Below are 16,733 nucleotides of genomic sequence, written 5' to 3'. Positions count from 1 at the left end.
AACCTCCTTGACCTTTGTGGTCATAGCTCCAGGCAGACCCCCCTCCTGCATCGCCTCTGTCTAGGTCCCCAGAGGTATAGCTCAAAAAGACCCAACCTGTCCAAGCCAGTCCCAACTCTTATCCTGCTTTTTGGGTGTCTCCAGTCCCTGGCACTGGTGAGTTCTGACTGGTATGGAAGGATCTGAGGGTGGTTAACCATTAACCATGTGTGGACTCTGATTCCATACAGCCAAGCTTATAGGAGGGCCCACCACATGTCACCAACCTCACAGCCCCTGTACTCAGCTAATGATTGGTGGTCACGTTAGGCAGGGAGCAGGGAGGGTGATGCCCAGACTCACAGACACAGTGTTGAGGGCATCAACCACCATGTGTACAGAGAATGAACAGATAGGAGGGGGCAATCAAGAAGTAGGAGTGAAAACAGTTAAGGCCTTGAGGGGACCAGTTGCATGTGTGGGTTTGGGGCAGGAGGCAAGTGAGGAGTCTGGCGCTCAGGGTTCTGGCTTAGGCAGCTGGGTGGACAGTGAGGCCATTTGCTGCAATGGGAGAGACCCAAGGTAGCAGAGAAGTTTGGGGTGTTGTTCTAGACTGGACCGGATGTGGCAAGTTTAAGAGGCCAGGGGACCTCCAGGAAGACTCCGTCAGCTGTGGCTACATGGGCCCAGAGGTCAAGGAGAGGTCAGAACCCAAGACACTTGGAAGTCATTGGTGAAGAGGAAGTTCTCCTCCCAGAGGGCTGCACAGAGTAAGCTGGGCCTTGGGTAGTGCTCAGGGGTCCCAACTTGTAAGGCTGGGCCAAGAATGATGATACAACCTTTATTGCTTCATTCCTTGGTTCCCAGGACTTCTTGGTATTTCCTCAGGACCCAACAACTGCACACTCAGGTCAGTGACACCCCATGGGTGGGTGCCCCAGGCATGCCCTCCATGATGCCTCCCGCCCACAGTATTTTCTCCAGAGCTGGAGGTGCGTCCTCTGCCTGTGAATCTCTGAATGTCTGTCCCCTGGCCTCATCCCCAGCTAGGATGTCATCAGGTATCCAGAAGAAGCCACTTCCTTTATTTGCCTCCTTGGGGAAGAGCTACTGGGTGCTGCATTAAAAATGAAAAGGAAGAAAAATCATTAGACCAGAAGCTTTTAAACTCTCAAAGTCCTATCATGACCCTCACTGCCCTTTGTGTTTGAGGCTGGACTCCAGTCCAGTGTGCTGGATGAGAGCCATGGGATCTGTGCCCAGCTCCCACATCTGCCTCCGTCTGGAGCTGATGGGCCAGAATCAAGGTTGCAGATGGGCTTTCCGTTCTGGCGGTTCTGGAATGAGCCTCCTTCAGGACATTTCCAAAGTGCTAGAGCTCCCTCAGACTCTCGCTGAGGCTCTTTTTGGGCAGGTCCATCTCTTGCTTCTGGGTCTTTAGGTCCCAGAGGGCCCTGGCCTTGAGCCTCCAGGCCACCCTCTGCTCCCTGTTATGTACCTCTGCCTCTGGCATCTTACCCAGAGGCCCCCAGCCCCTCACAGGAGTGAACAACCCCACTCTCAGGCCAAGGGCCCAGGAGGAGTAGTGATAAAGGTGACAATGAATGGGCCAGTTGTAGAGGGGGCTGGCCCACGAAGTGTCTCCAGGATGGCTGAAGGGGCTCCTTGGGAATTTCTCCTCCCAGCCTTGGGGCCACAGACTCAAAACTCTCTCTCCCCCAACATCTCTTTATTTCTCACTCCCTCAGGCCACTCCCTAGTATGGGTTGTGCTGAGTTCCCTGTGTAGCCTGCTGGGGTGCAGCAACTCCCTTTACAATGAATGCAGAGTTGGAGGCTTGCCTCCAAGCTTGGCCCTTGAGTCTGGCCGTCAGCCGGGGGAGAGCAGAGTCATATTTATTGGGTACCCACGGGTACAGGTGAGTTTGTCCCTGGTGTTTCATGCCCGTCCCTGATTCATGGCTCACAGCCCCTCTGAGGGGGAGCAGTGGCTGTCTGGTTTATTATTATTATTACTATTACTATTACTATATTTAGGGGGGCCCCTGTAGTCCCACAAGGATCAGGACAGACAATGGAAGGAGGAGGGGAGGGAGCACCCCCGCCATCCCACTCCCCACTCCCGTGCGCTTACAGCTCTGCTATGACTGTGTCCTCTCACACCAGCTACGGCTGGCCATTTTCCTTCCCCTCCCGTTCCAGAGGCCGCCCTCCCCACGCCTCCCTGACATGGCCACTGCAGAGGGGCACATCCTCATCCACACAGCCTGCTGTCTTTGGCTGCCCCTGGGCGGTCTCTGCACAGCCCCGTGTGCCCTCTGGGGCAGGGCTTGGTCTGGACACTTGCATGGTGCCCGCTGAAGGAAGTCCCGGGGACAGCTGGGATTGGGAGCAGCTGTCTGAGGAAGTGAGCCAGTGGTGTCTCTCTCAGAAGCTCCATGAGGCATGGGGATGGGGGACACACGGACAGGAGCATGGAGGGCCAAGCTCTGGATCTAAGCCCCAGGGTGTGTGTACATGGGCGGCGCTGGGGAGGGGGAGGGGCGGTGGGCATGTGGAGGGTTTGGGTGATCCATGTTTGGGGGCTCGGTGAGGGAAAGATGGAGCTGAGGCTCTGTGGCTGTACCGCTTGCCACTGGAGCTGGAACCATGAGGCTCTAGAGCTAGGAGGTCCCTCTAGAGGACTGGGTCCAGCCAGGGGACTAGACCTGAAAGCCTCCCGTGCCTCAGTGGACATTGGCCAGAGCACTGCGGCTTAAGGATTCACAGGCTCTGCAGTCAGACTCCCTTAATTTCTCTGTGCCTCCGTTTCTTCATGTGTAAAATGGGGTTAAGTGTAGACTTGATGGGGTCGTTGAGGGGATTCCCTGAGCCCCTCCTCAGTCCAGGAGGGCAGCAGCAACTTTGCCTGCTCCATCTCCCCCTCCATAAACCTGACGGGAGATTTTCAAGGGAAGAATTGAGGCCCTGGCCCCCAGAAGGAATTCACTCAGTCCTCCACTCTGGCCCACACAGCCTCTGCCTCTCCCTCCTGCCCACCTTGGGCCCAAGGATCCTGCTCTGCTTGGCTGCTCCCCTTTCATTCAGCATCTCTCTTCCTCCGTTCTGGCTCCTTCCTGTGGACATTAAACGTGGCGTCCAATGTGGCACCAACCCCTCCCTCTCCATCCGTACACACACCACTTCTCAGGCCATGGTTGTTCGGTCTTGCTGTCTCCACAGTGTCCAGGCCAGGCTGGGCTGTCCTAGGATCAGAGAGGAATGAATGGAGGATGGGACCAGGCTGAGACCCAGAGGTGCCCGAGGCCCAGGGTGACTGGGCTCCGGGGGCAAAGGCAGTGACCAAGGGAGATCTGGAGGACCTGGTTCCCCCGAGCCACTTGACACACACACTCTGGCCCTATAAGTGGCCTGGATGCTCCCTGTGCTCCCAGCTTACCCTGTAGTCTTAGATCTTCAGTCCCTTGCTCGCCAGTGTCATCTGCCTGCCATCCTTTTTCCTACATCTCTCTGCAAGATGAACCCCTAGTCCTTTCTCAATCTCCCTGTGCATCACCGTCTGTGGGAAGCCCCTTTAACAAGACCTGTACCTGTTCACCCATCACTGTGTCTGTAATAACCCCCACGGCACTGTGCTGGGTACATGGCCAAGCGTGGCTCAGCATCTCCCCAAGCCCTGGCCCCAGCCTAGGAAGCCGTGGAAAGTCCTCCAGGTATTTACTGAACTGAGTCAAATGCAGTTTCCAGGACAGGGCGGGAAGAGCAAAGCCCCTCCTGAAGCAGGAGGGTTCTCTCTATGGAGTGAGGTGCCAATGTCTGTCTGAGGGGTCCTCTCCTTCCAGGCTTGCCTTCCTAGCAATTTCTCTCTGCTTGATTTTTCTGTATTTCCAAGTTTTTTAGTAAAGAGCATATATGCTCTCTTATATTGCCCTTCTGATGAAAAGCTACAATATTTCTTAAAATAAAAAATAAAATTCCTGGTTGAGGTCATCTACTTTCCGGCTGAAAAGGCACCTTGGATTTGTGAAGGTGGGAACTTTGACTTTCAGAGGGTCTTCGTGGGACTTACTGCCCACGTGGGGCTTTGCTGCCCACTGGTGGCGAATGGACTTACAGACCTGGCACTAAGGAGCTCTGGGCAGGCTCAGAGAGAAGATGTGAAACTAACAGACCTGCAGGGGAGATGTGAGTACCCCGGGCCTCCCATTAGGCCAAGGAGTCACCACCTCTCCCAGCAGGTGCCTGAGCATGGTATAGAAGGGCCCCAACCTGACTGGGAACTGACCACCACTTGGTTCCAGGCCCCAGCCCAGGGCTGTGCTGGCCCCAGGCAAGATCTGAGGTTTGGGATCAAGGGTGAGCCTCAGTGGGTCAGGCCCATGTTCATCCCAATCCAACCTGGAGCAGGCTGGACTGTTCTGTAAGAAGGGGAGACCCCAGAGTATCTGAAAAGGCTCACCTCCTCTTGCGCATGTCACCGCCACTTGTCTCCCCGCTGCTTTCTGGGCCTGTCTTTGCGGAGCTCCCCTCCCCCTCTAATACCCCCCTCCCCCCAGATCTACCTGCACCAGGTCTGTGTCTGACTGACACTCGCTCCCACCTCAGTCATTAGGTACTCAAAGAGGGCCTGGGCCTGAGGAGGGAAAGGGAAGAGGCTGAAGGAGGGTTGTGGGCTCTCCACCAGCATTCGCTCCTATCACGGTTTTCCTTCTGTTCTGTGAATGCTTTCGGCCCATTTCAGTCTCTGGATCTTTGCACTGTTCTCTCTGTCCAGAGCTCTTTCCTCGTGTTGTCACACCGCGGGCACTTTCTCCTCATTCAGGTTGCAACCTATGTGTGACTTGCTCAGAAAGGCCTTCCCAGACCACTCAATGAAAGGCAACCTCCCCAGCCCCGCTCCATCGGGCTAGTTCACTGCCATAACCCCAAGCATCCAGGACAAGCCCTGATACATGGGTGCCCAGCCAGAGTTTGCTGAATGGATGAATCCCGAGGCACCGAAGGAGTGTTGTGCCATCCAGCCTGGAGTGAGAACAGTGTGCAGCTTCCAGAAGGGGCCCTGAATGGGGACAGCCAGGTAAGAACAAAATGGCAGACTGCCAGGTGAAAATGGCAGACTGCCAGGTGAGAGGAGCTCCAGCAGCTGGTAAAAGTTAACAGATTCCCCGTGGAAGGAGTCCACGTTGTAGCATTTCCCGATGTCCATAGTGTAAATACTGTCACTGGGCCCAATCTCAAGCTACAGCTGGTTTGATAACTGGTTGGCAACTTGTTAAAAGGTTGAACAATTGGCTCTGTGAGCCAGTATGAGCTGGTTCCATCCACCATCGGCTCTGGCCTGCTGAGGACGAGGCGTGGGAGAAGCATGGCAGGACAGGCCATGGTCCATCTCCTCTCCACCAGGAAGAGGGTAGCAGGGCTGGCAGAGGCGGAGGGTTGCGAACCCACTCTCCAGGGAGCGAAGAGGAGGTGACAAGCAGGCACTCATCCCGGGCACATGGGAGTGGGGCACAAATGCTTGCCTCAGCCAGGATGAAATTAGGACCAGCCGCCAGGTGCGGGTGGGAGAGCGAGGGGGGCAGGGGAGCCGGAGAAGCGGGAAAGCCGGCTGGGGACCCGGACTCTCTGGGCACACTCTCATCCAGTGGCCCGGCTCCCCCTAGTGGCTCCACCAGAAACTGCAGCAGCTTCTCCAGCTCCTCCCACCGCCCAGGGCAACACAGAGTCTTCGCTGAGCACCCATGGTGCTGTCCATGGGCCAGGCTGGAGAGAGGGGAGAAGAAAATTACTTTTGTGGGAACACAAAATTTTATTAGGAGGAGGAATGTGGAGGAACATATTTCTGAGGTAGTAGCAGATCCCTCTTTGACCTCCTGCTGTCCCATTCAAGCAGCTGGACTGTTCCTTACCCATCATGGAAGGGGAGGGGTGGATCAAGGCGGGAAACAGAAAAGAAGAGGGCCTGGCCCCCAGCATCTGGTGTTGGCATCCAAAGACTTTATGGGACTTGTGAGGAGTCAGAGGGGATGACATTGGTCCTTAGCGTGGTGACAGAGGAAGCCTCGCTCTCCCCTTTCTGCCCCACAAGACCAGACTGGAAGAGATGTAGGATGCCGGGGAGCCAGAGAGGGAGGCACTCAGGGCCAAAGGGTCCCTGGGACATCAAGGGTCAGGTGCACAATGAAACCATACTCAGTGATCTCCCAGGCTCCACCATCCCCATCTGTCTGCACTGCCCTGGGCTACATGGCTGTCCTTCCAGTGGGTCCCTGTCTCCCTACCTATTTCAGACAAGAGCTCTGTCCTGGAATAGTGTGGACAGCAGAAGTAGGCAGCATTTGAGTTGGTCTCTGAAGTAGGAACTCACCATGTGGAGTCAGGATCAGGGCATTTGAGGCTGAGGTGTCGGTGTGGGTAAAAGCTTAGAGGTATCAAGAATGGTGTGTGGTTCATCCCGGAAGCCACAGTGCTTCTGTTGGCTGGCACATCAAGGGCGTTGGTAGTTGTAGGCATAAGGAAATCGAAACAACAGGTAGAGGAAGGCCTCTTTTGCTACCTTAAGGCTAAGGACAAGGTCCAGAAACCTCTGAGGACTGGGAAATTAAGTATCAGACCAACCTGGTCAGATTTGCATTTTCTAAAACTCAATCTGGCTCCCCAGTAGACCACAGATTGCCAGGGTGTGTGTTCCAGGGCCCGTCCGGTGGCAGGGAGACTTGCTGGGAGTGGGGGGTGGAGGGCTGCTCAGTCATCAGGCAAGAGGTTTACTAAGACTTGAGTCAAATTGAGACACTGGCAACAAAGCAGTTGTTCAGAGAGTGTGGTTTATTTTCCCAGATGTGTAGAAATCAGTTTAAAACCTGAGGTACAAATGAACAAGCCCCAAGTCCCCCTCTTGAGTCTTGTTTAGAAGGAGCAGGACATAGGCTCCTTTTCTAAAATAAATACACTTCATATTGCATAAGGTAATAAATAAAAACATACATCAATAAATAATTTCAATAGGATTAAAATGAGAACATTATCACAAAAGGCCAAAAGGGGGCAGCACATTTCAGAAATTAGATCATGAACAATCCATCTAACTCCACCAGAGAAAATGAAATCCCTCCAGTCCTGGATTGTGTGAGAGACATCCCAGAGTATTCAGGTGTCCTGCCGTGTCTGATATCCAAGGCCCCATGGTGAGAAGGCCCAGAGACAGAGGGACATCCGACTGAGAATTCTAGGACTCAGTGCTTGTTCTTGAAAGAAACTTATCAAGGGCTTCCAGATATTTTTTCAGCTTCTTTTGGAAATCATCCCAGTTATTCTCAATATAGATTGGTTCTCCCTGTGAAGAAACCAGGAAGGTGGCATTAGGTTGAAGGTAGATGACAGGCTAGCGGTCAAGTCATGGCTGAGAGTCCCACCTGCAGGGGCATGTTGGGGGTCAGCTTACCCTGGATGTGGGATTGGGCAGGAGTGGCAGGAATTCCTGTGGGAAGAGACCAAAGCAGACAGTCAGAGACTTGCCTGGAAAAGGAGCAGGCCCTGCCTCCCCTTCCCAGAGGCTGGTCAGGGCCAAAGCAGGGATCCCCAAAACCCTCAACAGCTTTACCCACCTTAAGATTTTTCCAGATTAGTGACTCATTGTTGTAGAAATTTTTGGTAGCATTCAAGAATGCATCCAGGTTTGGCCTCAGAAGAGTAGTATTCTAAGGGGACCGAGAATACATGTAAGAGGAGAAGGTTGGGGTTCAGCCTTCCTATGGCTGAGGTCATCCCCAGTTTTCCAAGTCTGCTTTCAGGGACATCCTTGGACAATCCCCTCCTAGTCCCCTTCTTGCCCCAGGTGGGTCCCTGAGATGCCCCTAAGGGTACAGGCCTCGAGGTGAGTGTATACCCCAAGCAAGGCCTACTTCCCTCAGCCCCAAGCCCCTGGCTCCAGAGAAGCTGCACACAGGGTCTGGGTGGATCTTTCCGCACTTGGGGGGAAAGTATTGCCCAAAAGAAGATCTACAAAAGGTGGAGGGCTGGCCAAGGGGAGTATTTGCAGCGAAGAGGCCAGATAACAGGATTAATGCCTTGACTGAATGAAGGGCTCCTAGAAATCAGGAAGAAAATTGCAGAGACCCCAACCCCAGCGGGACATGGGTGCAGCCTGTGAACTATGCATGCTTAAAAGAGGGGGATATACATGGCTAATAAACTCAGGAGAGATTCAACCTCCTGCTGGACCCAAGGATTGCCATGCAAACAAAAGTGAGATAACCATGGAAGCCAACTGCAACTAGGAAAAATAAGTGTAAACGATAATGCCCAGGGCCAGTCAGCATGAGAAACAGGATTCAGTGTCTCAAGGAAAAGGAAGGAAGCAGGCAAGTTCATGGGGGAAATTTTAGGCTGCCCCACTGAAAAATGAAGAGCTTAAGGCCTTTGGAATTGTTCACCTATAGCTGCCTTTTCATTTGTAATTTAAAAAAAAAAAGCATTTTCCTATTATAGACCCAGCTGGGGAAATGTATTGAACACTTGTTAGCACCTAACACTCGTCTGGTGACTCTATGCATTGGTTCCACATAATTCTCACAGTGACCCCACTGAGATACACACTGTTAACCCTGTTGGCAGAGGAAACACTGTGGCTAGGCAAGGTGGGGTGACAGGCAGAAAGTAGATTGGGATCCAGGTGTGCCCAAGTGTGGGCTGAGTGCTTACCAGCAGGGTGTTTGTCTCATTTGGGTCCAAGGTTTCCTGTGGGGGCCGAAGGAGAGAGAGCCGTGAGTCCTGTTGGCCTGAGACACCTGCAAGCCCCTCTCCGCCCTCTGCCCACCTTTTCCCAGTTACTCACTTCTGAAGGCGAGGGTGAAGTGTTTAAGAGGTCCATAATTTCACCGATCATCTTGAAGTATTGCTTAGGCTGGTATGTTGACAAGGACCGCCCCTGTGCCTGTGGGGCTTGGAATCCAAGCAGGAACAGGAGAAGATGCAGGATGGGGAGGCTGTTCATGTTTGGGCTACAGGGTGTATTCTGCCTTGTCCTGGTCCCTTGTGGCATTCTGAAGCATGCGACACGGTCTCCTGTCTTTTATACACCGAGGCCTCGTGCCTACACCCTGACGAGCGGGGCGGACGTCAGAAGAATCTTTATCTGACATGGAACCTCCATAGCAAACCACAGACTTATTCATCACCTTCTAGTACTGGAGATCAGTGGAACTTGGAAAAAAAGAATTACTCAGAGGTTATCTCCTCCTCTTGCCAGAGAGAAGAGCTGGGCTGGCCACTGGGCAGAGTGGGAACAGGTGAGAGGATCCCTCTGACAGGTGAGGGGCTGCCTGATTCTGAGCTTCCTCAAGCTTCCTGCCCCGTGGCACCTGGTCCTGCCATCCCCTGGACAGCTCTGATCCTCTGCTGCCCACCCCGCCTGGCACTGCCTGGTCCTGTATGGGTGTCCAAGGGATAGGCCCACTGGAACAGACAAGAGTTTGTCTGGAAGCCGGCCACACAGCTAACTGTTCATGTGTGGGTTCAGCACATCTCTTGACCACCCCCCACCCCAGTGCTGAGTTTCTGGTGTTAAAGCCCCCAGTGGTTTGCCCCATGGTCTTTGCACTGCTTCTCCTCAGCACTTTCTGTTCCTTGGGGCCGGGGGCTGCGGGGGGCGGGGGGGGGGGGTGGCCAGATGGAGCCCAGGCACCAGATGCCCATTCTTTTTCCATTGGTCTGACAGCCTGACTCTGCCCTGTGTTATGGGATCTTAACCTCTAGCGGAGGCCTGGCTGCAAGCCCTGGGTAGTCCCTTTGGTAGCGCGGAGGAGCTGGGTTCAGGGACCTGAGGATAGGGGCCTTTGAGGAAATTGTCCCTGGGAAACAGGAGGGAGGGCTGGCCTGGGAAGCTTTAGGAGGTGGAACTGGAAGCCATGAGGGATGAGGCAGGGAAGAGGGGAGGGCAACTTTGGGCTTCAAGCTGGGTCTCTAGTGATGGGGGCTGGCAGACAGCGGAGAGAGCTGTGTTGCAGGGGTCTGGATCCCAGGCAGGCCCAGGCCCAGTAGGAAGGCTTTGCGGAGTGGGGAAGCGGGCAGGGATAGACCGTGGAGGAGGCCCTAGAGAACCAGAGTAGCAGCTGGAGAAGAAGTAGGGAAACCAGGAGGGTGGGGGGCCCAGAGGCAGCCCCTGAAGGGAGAGGGGGACCACTGCCCCAGGAGGCATGTCAGGCCCCACCACAGGCCCAGGACAGGGGCTTTTGGCAAAGGGGTGCACGTGGCAGAGCGTGGGGAAGACTTCTTTGAGATAACTAGGACTGGGGCGGCGGAACAGGAGAGGCGGGATGGAAGAGCTAGATGTGATACAGTCATGGTGGGGAGATGAAGGATAGGAGGTTATGCTGAGGCAGGGGAACAGGGGGGCGGGTTTTAGGCCTCCAAGCAGGGAACAGATCTGGTAAAGACAAGGACCAGGATGTGGCCTCAGAGGAGGCAGGGTGAGGAAGCTGTGGCTCAAGGCAGGGCTGAGAGAATAATGCCCGTAGCTGGTATGCAGGGCTCCCCACTCAGCCACAGGCCAGGAGGGTCCCGGACCTGGACCCCGAGCATCCTCGCAGAGCATGGGGAGGCTCTCGGAGGCACAGTGAAATGAGGCAACACACAGGGAACCTTACGGCCTGGTACTCACTAGGCATCATTCATCCAACAAACTTTTATTAGCAGTTGCTGTGTGTAGGCCCTGGGAATAGAACAGAGTTGGTCCCTCTCCTTCGGAAACTCACAGTCTTGTGGGGAGAGGCTGACAGCCAGCCTTGCTCCTCTCATCTTGGACCTCAGAACTGTTGCTTCAGTGGGGAGCTTGTTGGAAGTGCAGACGCTCTGGCCTCACGCCAGACTTTCTGAATCAAAAATTGCATTTTCACAAGACCCTCGGGTGGATTCCCGTGACACTGCAGAAGTTCTGACTTAAAGTACTCAACTTGGGCTCCTGGGTGGCTCAGTCGTTAAGTGTCTGCCTTCGGCTCAGGTCATGATCCCAGGGTCCTGGGATCGAGTCCTGCATCGGGCTCCTTGCTTCTCCCTCTCCCACTCCCCCTGCTTGTGTGCCCTCTCTCTCTCTTTCTAACAAATAAATAAATAAAATACTCAAGTCATAACATAAGAGCTTAATAAATGTGAGATATTATCATCTGCTCTCCCAACATAATTTGTTTAAGCCTCATACAACATTTGCTCCTTGTATTACTATAATTTGTTCCTGTCTGCCCTATTAGAGTTTGAGCTTAAAAGCAGGAAAAAAAATAGAAAGTACTCAGCTTGGGTAGGGCTGGGGGTCCTTGCCCCGGAGACACAGGGGGTTCACTATTCAACCATGGGTTGGTGTTATTTTCTATATAAAAGTTTTAGGGAACCAGAGCACAAAAACATGTGATTTCTTACAGAGAAAAACCTCTATTTTTTTTTAATTCAACTTTAAATTGGGAAATTTAAAAGGGAATTTTAAAGTTCAGACGATTTTGAAGCTAGGGAGGCTGAACATTCCTGCAAATGCTCGTTTTAAAGCCCTCACTTTGTAGTGCATTATAGTAAAGAAAACAGGAGTATTGCTGCTGGAAATTTTGGCATTTATAGTATTTGTCTCTTGTTTTAAAAATACATACAAAGGCTATCAGGAGAAGGAGGTTTTAGGCCTCATGCTAGGAGCATTGGAAGCATTGTGGTGTTCAGCCAGGGAGGCGTGTGGCCCTGGAAAGTGTGGGTTCCAGGAAGCCCAGTCTAGCCACTATGGGGAGAATGGCCAGGAAGAGTCAGGACAGCAGGGTGGCCAGCGAGGGGGTGGGGGAGTTCTCTGGACCATCAATGGTGGGGAGGCTACACTGGGTGGATTCTGGTGCAGAGGCAGAGAACTGCATGGAGGTAAAGACTCGAACAGCTAACGTCCACTGAGCAGCACTTAGCAAATGCTGGGCACTCAGTGCTTTTCCCTGGTTGACTCATTTAATCCTTACAGTGAGCCTATGGGGCAGGTATTATTATTACCACCATTTCACAGCTAAAGAAACTGAGGCTCAGGGTAGCTGAGTTCCCCAAAGCTAGGAAGTGACGTCACCAGGATTGAATGCAAGCAGGTCTGATTCCAGACGCTGAGCACCAGAAAGTAATAGATTAAGGGGTGATGCAGGCTGGCAGGAGGGGGCCAGTACGGTGAGGATAAGATGGAGCCACTGGAATTTTTTACCAGAGGACACTGGTGCCTCTGGGGGAGCCATTTTAGTGTGTAGTGAGGGTAGAAGCTGGTGGCGATGGGCTGAGGAATGAGTGAAGGTGGGACAGAGGGTAGTAGATGCTTTGAAGTTTTATTCTGAAGGAAGGGGAGAGATGGGGGCAGCTAGAGGAGTCAAGGAGTCAGAGAAGGATCTTTCCAGACAGGGAAGCTTGGAGATCTCTCCGCTGGAGGTAATGGGCTGGACAGCTGGGTGGCGGGCCAGCGCAGTGGGTGCCCGAGGGGCATGCACACCAGGAAGGCTCCCAGCATTGGGCGTCACATGCTCACCTGAGCAGAGGGCTCAGGGAAAAGCCATCTGGGTGGGCCCCGTCCATCCAGCAGGGAGGGTATAATGGATTGTGTCTGCTGGTTTGGTGGCAGGAGAGGAAAGTGGTTTCTGTGTCCCCTGTGAAATAGGAGGCAAAGTCAGCTCCTAAAGGCTTAGGGAGGTGGGGTCAGAGGCACGGAGGGTGCCCTGGTCGGGAGTCTGTGAGCTGACTGCCTGGGGATGACCTTAAGGGGCTGGTGGCCTGGGCTTAAAAGACAGGTTGGGAGAATCCAAAGCCTTTCTGGTCCAAAGCGGAGGGCCCCTGAGGCAGGGGGATGAGGCCATGGTGGGCAGAGGAAGGAGCAGGACAGCCAGGCAGGAGATAGTGGGCCCAGTCCCCCTGGAGACACCCTTTGAGTGCAAGCCAGGACTTATTCCTGTGCAGAGAACACAGTTACATTCCACAAAGCAAACGTGCTTCAGAGGGTTTGCTCAGCTGCTGCTGGAGGGGACAACCGGATATCCTCCCCAGGGCTTCTGTGACCTCTCAGGGCAACCAGGAGTCTGGGCCTCCTCTGGGAGTCTCCTTTGAGGTTTGCCTTGGTGATAAAGGAGCTGCTTCAGGTCAAATCACAGGAACCCCCTCCTTCTCTGCAGGCCATAGTCATGCCCAACCCCTTGGGAGAAGCCTGGCCTCCTGTACAAAAGTGATTCTACCGCTGGTGTTTACATCAGCCCAGCCTAGGGAAAGCCTCCTCTGCAGACTGGGCTGATTGCAATCAGGAAGGGAAATGAGCCCGGGTAGGACAAGGGAGGCCCCACTAGGGCTGGGGTGGGAGAGCCAGCCCAGGACTGCTGACGGGAGTGTGCAGAAAAGGGACCCTATGGCTTTAAGGGTGGGTCTCTGGGCCCCATCTGATGGGTCCCTGCAGGCCTGTGGTCCCAATTCACTCAGAATGGGGCACAGTGTTCAAGGTGGTTGTCCTTGGGGCCCATCCAACGGGGACCTATCCATATCTGCTCCTTCCGATCACTCACCCACTCACCCTCACAGGCCTGGTGGAATTTTCTGGGGTGCCCACCGCCAACAGGGACCCAGACCTCAGTCATCATGGCAAACTCCCCTGACACCCTCTCTGTGGCATTCTGTGTCAGATTCTGTCTGCCCGTGAACTCAGTCACGCTTCCGCTGGTAGCCCTGACCACACCACCTGGTCTTGCCAGTACACAAGGCAGCTCTGGGCTCCCGGCTGGCCAAGCAGTGCCACCAGGTTTCACATGCTCACCTGAGCAGAAAGAGCTCCGGAAAGGGGGAGGTCTGGCGTCCTGTCCGACCCAGCTCTGCACTCCTCACCCAGGGCCTACCTAGCCTCACCCTCTGCACCCTCAGCTTTCTATCCCATGCCGTGGATGTGGCCTCCTGGGGCCCATCTGTGCCAAGTGGACCTCTTCCCCAAGTCCAGTCCCATAGGGACTGTGGAAAACCACAGTTTAGAATAATAGGCCTGACGAGGAGAAAGTCTGGAAATGGGGCAGCCTCACCCCGCCTGGACAACTGGGGAAGATTGAGGAAGGGAAAGCTAAGCCCTCTGAAGGCTGATCCGGAGCCAGACCTATTACAGAAGAAGCACAGCTGGGTGTGGGAATGCAGACGTTCTATCTGTCAATCTCAAGTCTCTTAGCCTCAGCTCTGATATCTGATAACAGGGGGCAACCATGTCATTCTTGTTATTTACAAATGTATGTGCATTCAGTGCCTGCCACTCTCTTGTTGCCCACGTAGAACACAAAGATTTGGGACATGCATTCCTATTATGTTGATAAAGCCAGGAGCCAGGTGAGGGACAGACATACAGGGCCCTCAGCCCCACACTCCCCATTCACAATGTAGCTGCCCCAAAACTGTGGGGTGACTTAGATGCTAGTAACACAGTGTTCCAGGGTCTCACGAACTGCTCTTCTAGGTGGTTGAGCCTTCACGCAGGCAGTTAGCCATGAAGATGAGGTTGCCAGGCAGAATCTTGGCTGCCTCACAGGCAGAGAAAGGGAGGCCAGGAAGGGTGGCTGGCAGAGGGTCACAGCTGTCCAGGGGACAGCAGGACCAGATCCTGGCTGGGGAGGGGCACAAGCAGGCCCAGGTGAGCTCAGAGCCAGGTTGCCCACTCTGCCCAGTGAGCAGTGGCTCTTATTTTCCTTGGTGAGGTGAGGCAAAACCCTTTGAGAATGTTTTTCAAATTTTACTGATCACGAGTTCCAGAAAATGATGAATAAGTTGGTATGTTTGTCATGGAGGTTCCCTATCAGAAAAGGGTATCAGCCCATCTGGGGCTTCTCTGGACATCCCCCACCACCCTGTTTCCCGCCTCGCCCCACCCCCCATTCTCCCCAGTGGGTCTATAAAAGAGAAAGCAGGCCAGGCCACTCCAGATGCCCTACAGCCAGGGAGGATCACGTTAGCTCCCAGAAACTCAAGATGTGCAGCTCCCTGTGCCTTCAGCTTCTCCTCGTCTTCCTTCCCCACGGCCGCCCTAGATCCGTGCCCCTAACAACCCCCGGCGCCCAGGCTCAGTGCTGCAGGTACTGGAGTGGCATCTCTGAAATCTGCTATAAGCTGAACCCTAGCTCTGTGAGTAGCTGGTGACCCCCTGGGCATGGGCATGGGCAGGGGCAGCCTGGAAGCCTCAAGCCAGAGGCACTTATGGTTCTCTCTCTTTTCCCCTGCAGACTCCTGAAGACATTAATCTGCGGCTGGAGCTGCAGGTGAGAGCTCAGGTGCCAGGGCCCACCATCTCCCTGCCAGGGACTGCCATTGTGTGGCTGGTCCCTGCCCTGGGCTGGGGTGCGTTTGGGTCAGGCGCCCCTGATGGTCACACCTGGGCCTGAATCCTTTATCTGGCATCTTAAGTGCAGATATTTCCATTAGCCTCTTCTTTGGCTCGTGCGTGGGTTGCATAGTGGATGTTTATTTCCAAGTAGGGGAATTCTAAAATGGTATGTTGCCAAAGCTGGCCTCCATCCCTTTGGGTTCTTCTGGCGGCTGGTTCATGAAGTTCACCGGTCACCCAGGCTCCTTCCGCAGCCCGTCTGAGAGCCAGGTGGTGGGTGGGACAGGCCCTGCCTTGACTGGGCTTTGCCAGAATGTGCTGTGACCAGCTCAGGTGCTGTGCCCCTGGGGCGGCTGGGTTCTTCCTGGTCTGGGGCCGGACAGGGCGCCGATGCAGAAAGCTAGGGGAGGTGGTGGAGGGTGCTGGTGAAGGCATCCCAGAAAGGAGGCAGGAAGGATGCCACCCAAGACCATGAGAAGGACAGCCCCTCCCGAGCCCTCCCTCATCACTCTTTGTCCTACAGAATGATAGCCTTCTGACGTCTAACCTGGCTGCCTTCCGGATCATCTCAAAGGAGATCGCCAGTGGTTCTAATGAGTCTTTAGTCGTCAGTAAAAATTTGGAGGAGCTGGAGGTGTGTGAGGTTGGGGAGGGTCTCTCTGGCACTGGGTCTCCAGGACCCCAAAGGAGCCCACTCCGGGTCAGAGTGCGTGGCCTTGTCTTGCCCTTTTCTCAAAGAGCGGCAGCGTTTTCACCCTTGCCCCTGAGCTCCTACCTCCTCCCCTGCCGCCAGCCCCTCCATGGCTGGGGACAGAGTTGTCACCTACTCCCTTCTTGGGTACGGTCACTGGCAGGGGGAGCTCCTAGTGAGACCCCTGTTGCCTTCCTGGGTTTCCCCCAAAGGCTGACTAACTGGCTCTTCTTGTCTCTGGTCCACAGAGATTCCTGCAAACCTTGCCCATGCCCATGCCCCTATCCCAGGTAAGGTGCCCAGACTGAGCGTAGAACCTGCCACCTCCCTTCTACCTCCTTCTCACCTGACCCAAATTTCTCATTTCTTCCAAGGGAGAAGTGTACATCCAAGCAGAAGATTTTAACGAGTTCTCAGGGAAGCTGAGAGTCTTTCTGGAAGCCCTGGATGAGTTCCTGATGCGCTTACTGAAGTGCCCAGAAACTTTCAAAGCCTCATGCAGAAAACCTTAGTCTGGGCCTCCGCACGCCAAGGGCTCAGAGCTGGGCTCAGATCCTGGGTCTCCAACCCTCCTCCTTGATGTGCCAGTGAATGCTCCACTCCGTCACAGATCTCACTGACAATCCTATTTATGTAACAATTTATTTATTGTTCAACCTATTATGGAGTTATTTATTTTAATAATGGAGCCCTCTCAGGAGCCTCCGAGCAAAGCTCAGAGGGGATGTGAAGCCAT

General features: G+C 54.2%; 1 protein-coding gene across 1 annotated transcript; it reads right to left on the bottom strand.

The window, feature by feature from the left end:
* Nucleotides 1–7,203: 7,203 nt before the first annotated feature.
* On the bottom strand, nt 7,204–8,970 carry LOC118017097 (interleukin-3-like). The gene is made up of 5 exons (XM_035015038.1): nt 8,812–8,970; nt 8,679–8,714; nt 7,583–7,675; nt 7,420–7,455; nt 7,204–7,311 (listed from the first exon to the last, which is right to left on the bottom strand). The coding sequence occupies exons 1-5, from the start codon at nt 8,968–8,970 to the stop codon at nt 7,204–7,206; spliced, it is 432 nt and encodes a 143-aa protein (XP_034870929.1).
* Between the last annotated feature and the right edge of the window lie 7,763 nt (nt 8,971–16,733).

Source organism: Mirounga leonina, unplaced genomic scaffold, assembly GCF_011800145.1.
Source record: "Mirounga leonina isolate KUSES-001 unplaced genomic scaffold, KU_Mleo_1.0 Mir_168, whole genome shotgun sequence".
NCBI lineage: Eukaryota > Metazoa > Chordata > Mammalia > Carnivora > Phocidae > Mirounga > Mirounga leonina.
The sequence above is the reverse complement of the archived record's forward strand: the minus strand, read 5'-3'. Positions and strand labels throughout refer to the sequence as shown.

Bases quoted from the DNA above. Each gene is read 5' to 3' on its own strand.
- LOC118017097 (XM_035015038.1), bottom strand. From the start codon at position 8,970: ATGAACAGCCTCCCCATCCTGCATCTTCTCCTGTTCCTGCTTGGATTC. The intron at 8,715-8,811 runs GTGAGTAACTGG...CGGCCCCCACAG, and splicing joins CTTCACCCTCGCCTTCAGAA to GAAACCTTGGACCCAAATGA. The intron at 7,312-7,419 runs GTAAGCTGACCC...GTTTCTTCACAG, and splicing joins TGCCCAATCCCACATCCAGG to GGAGAACCAATCTATATTGA.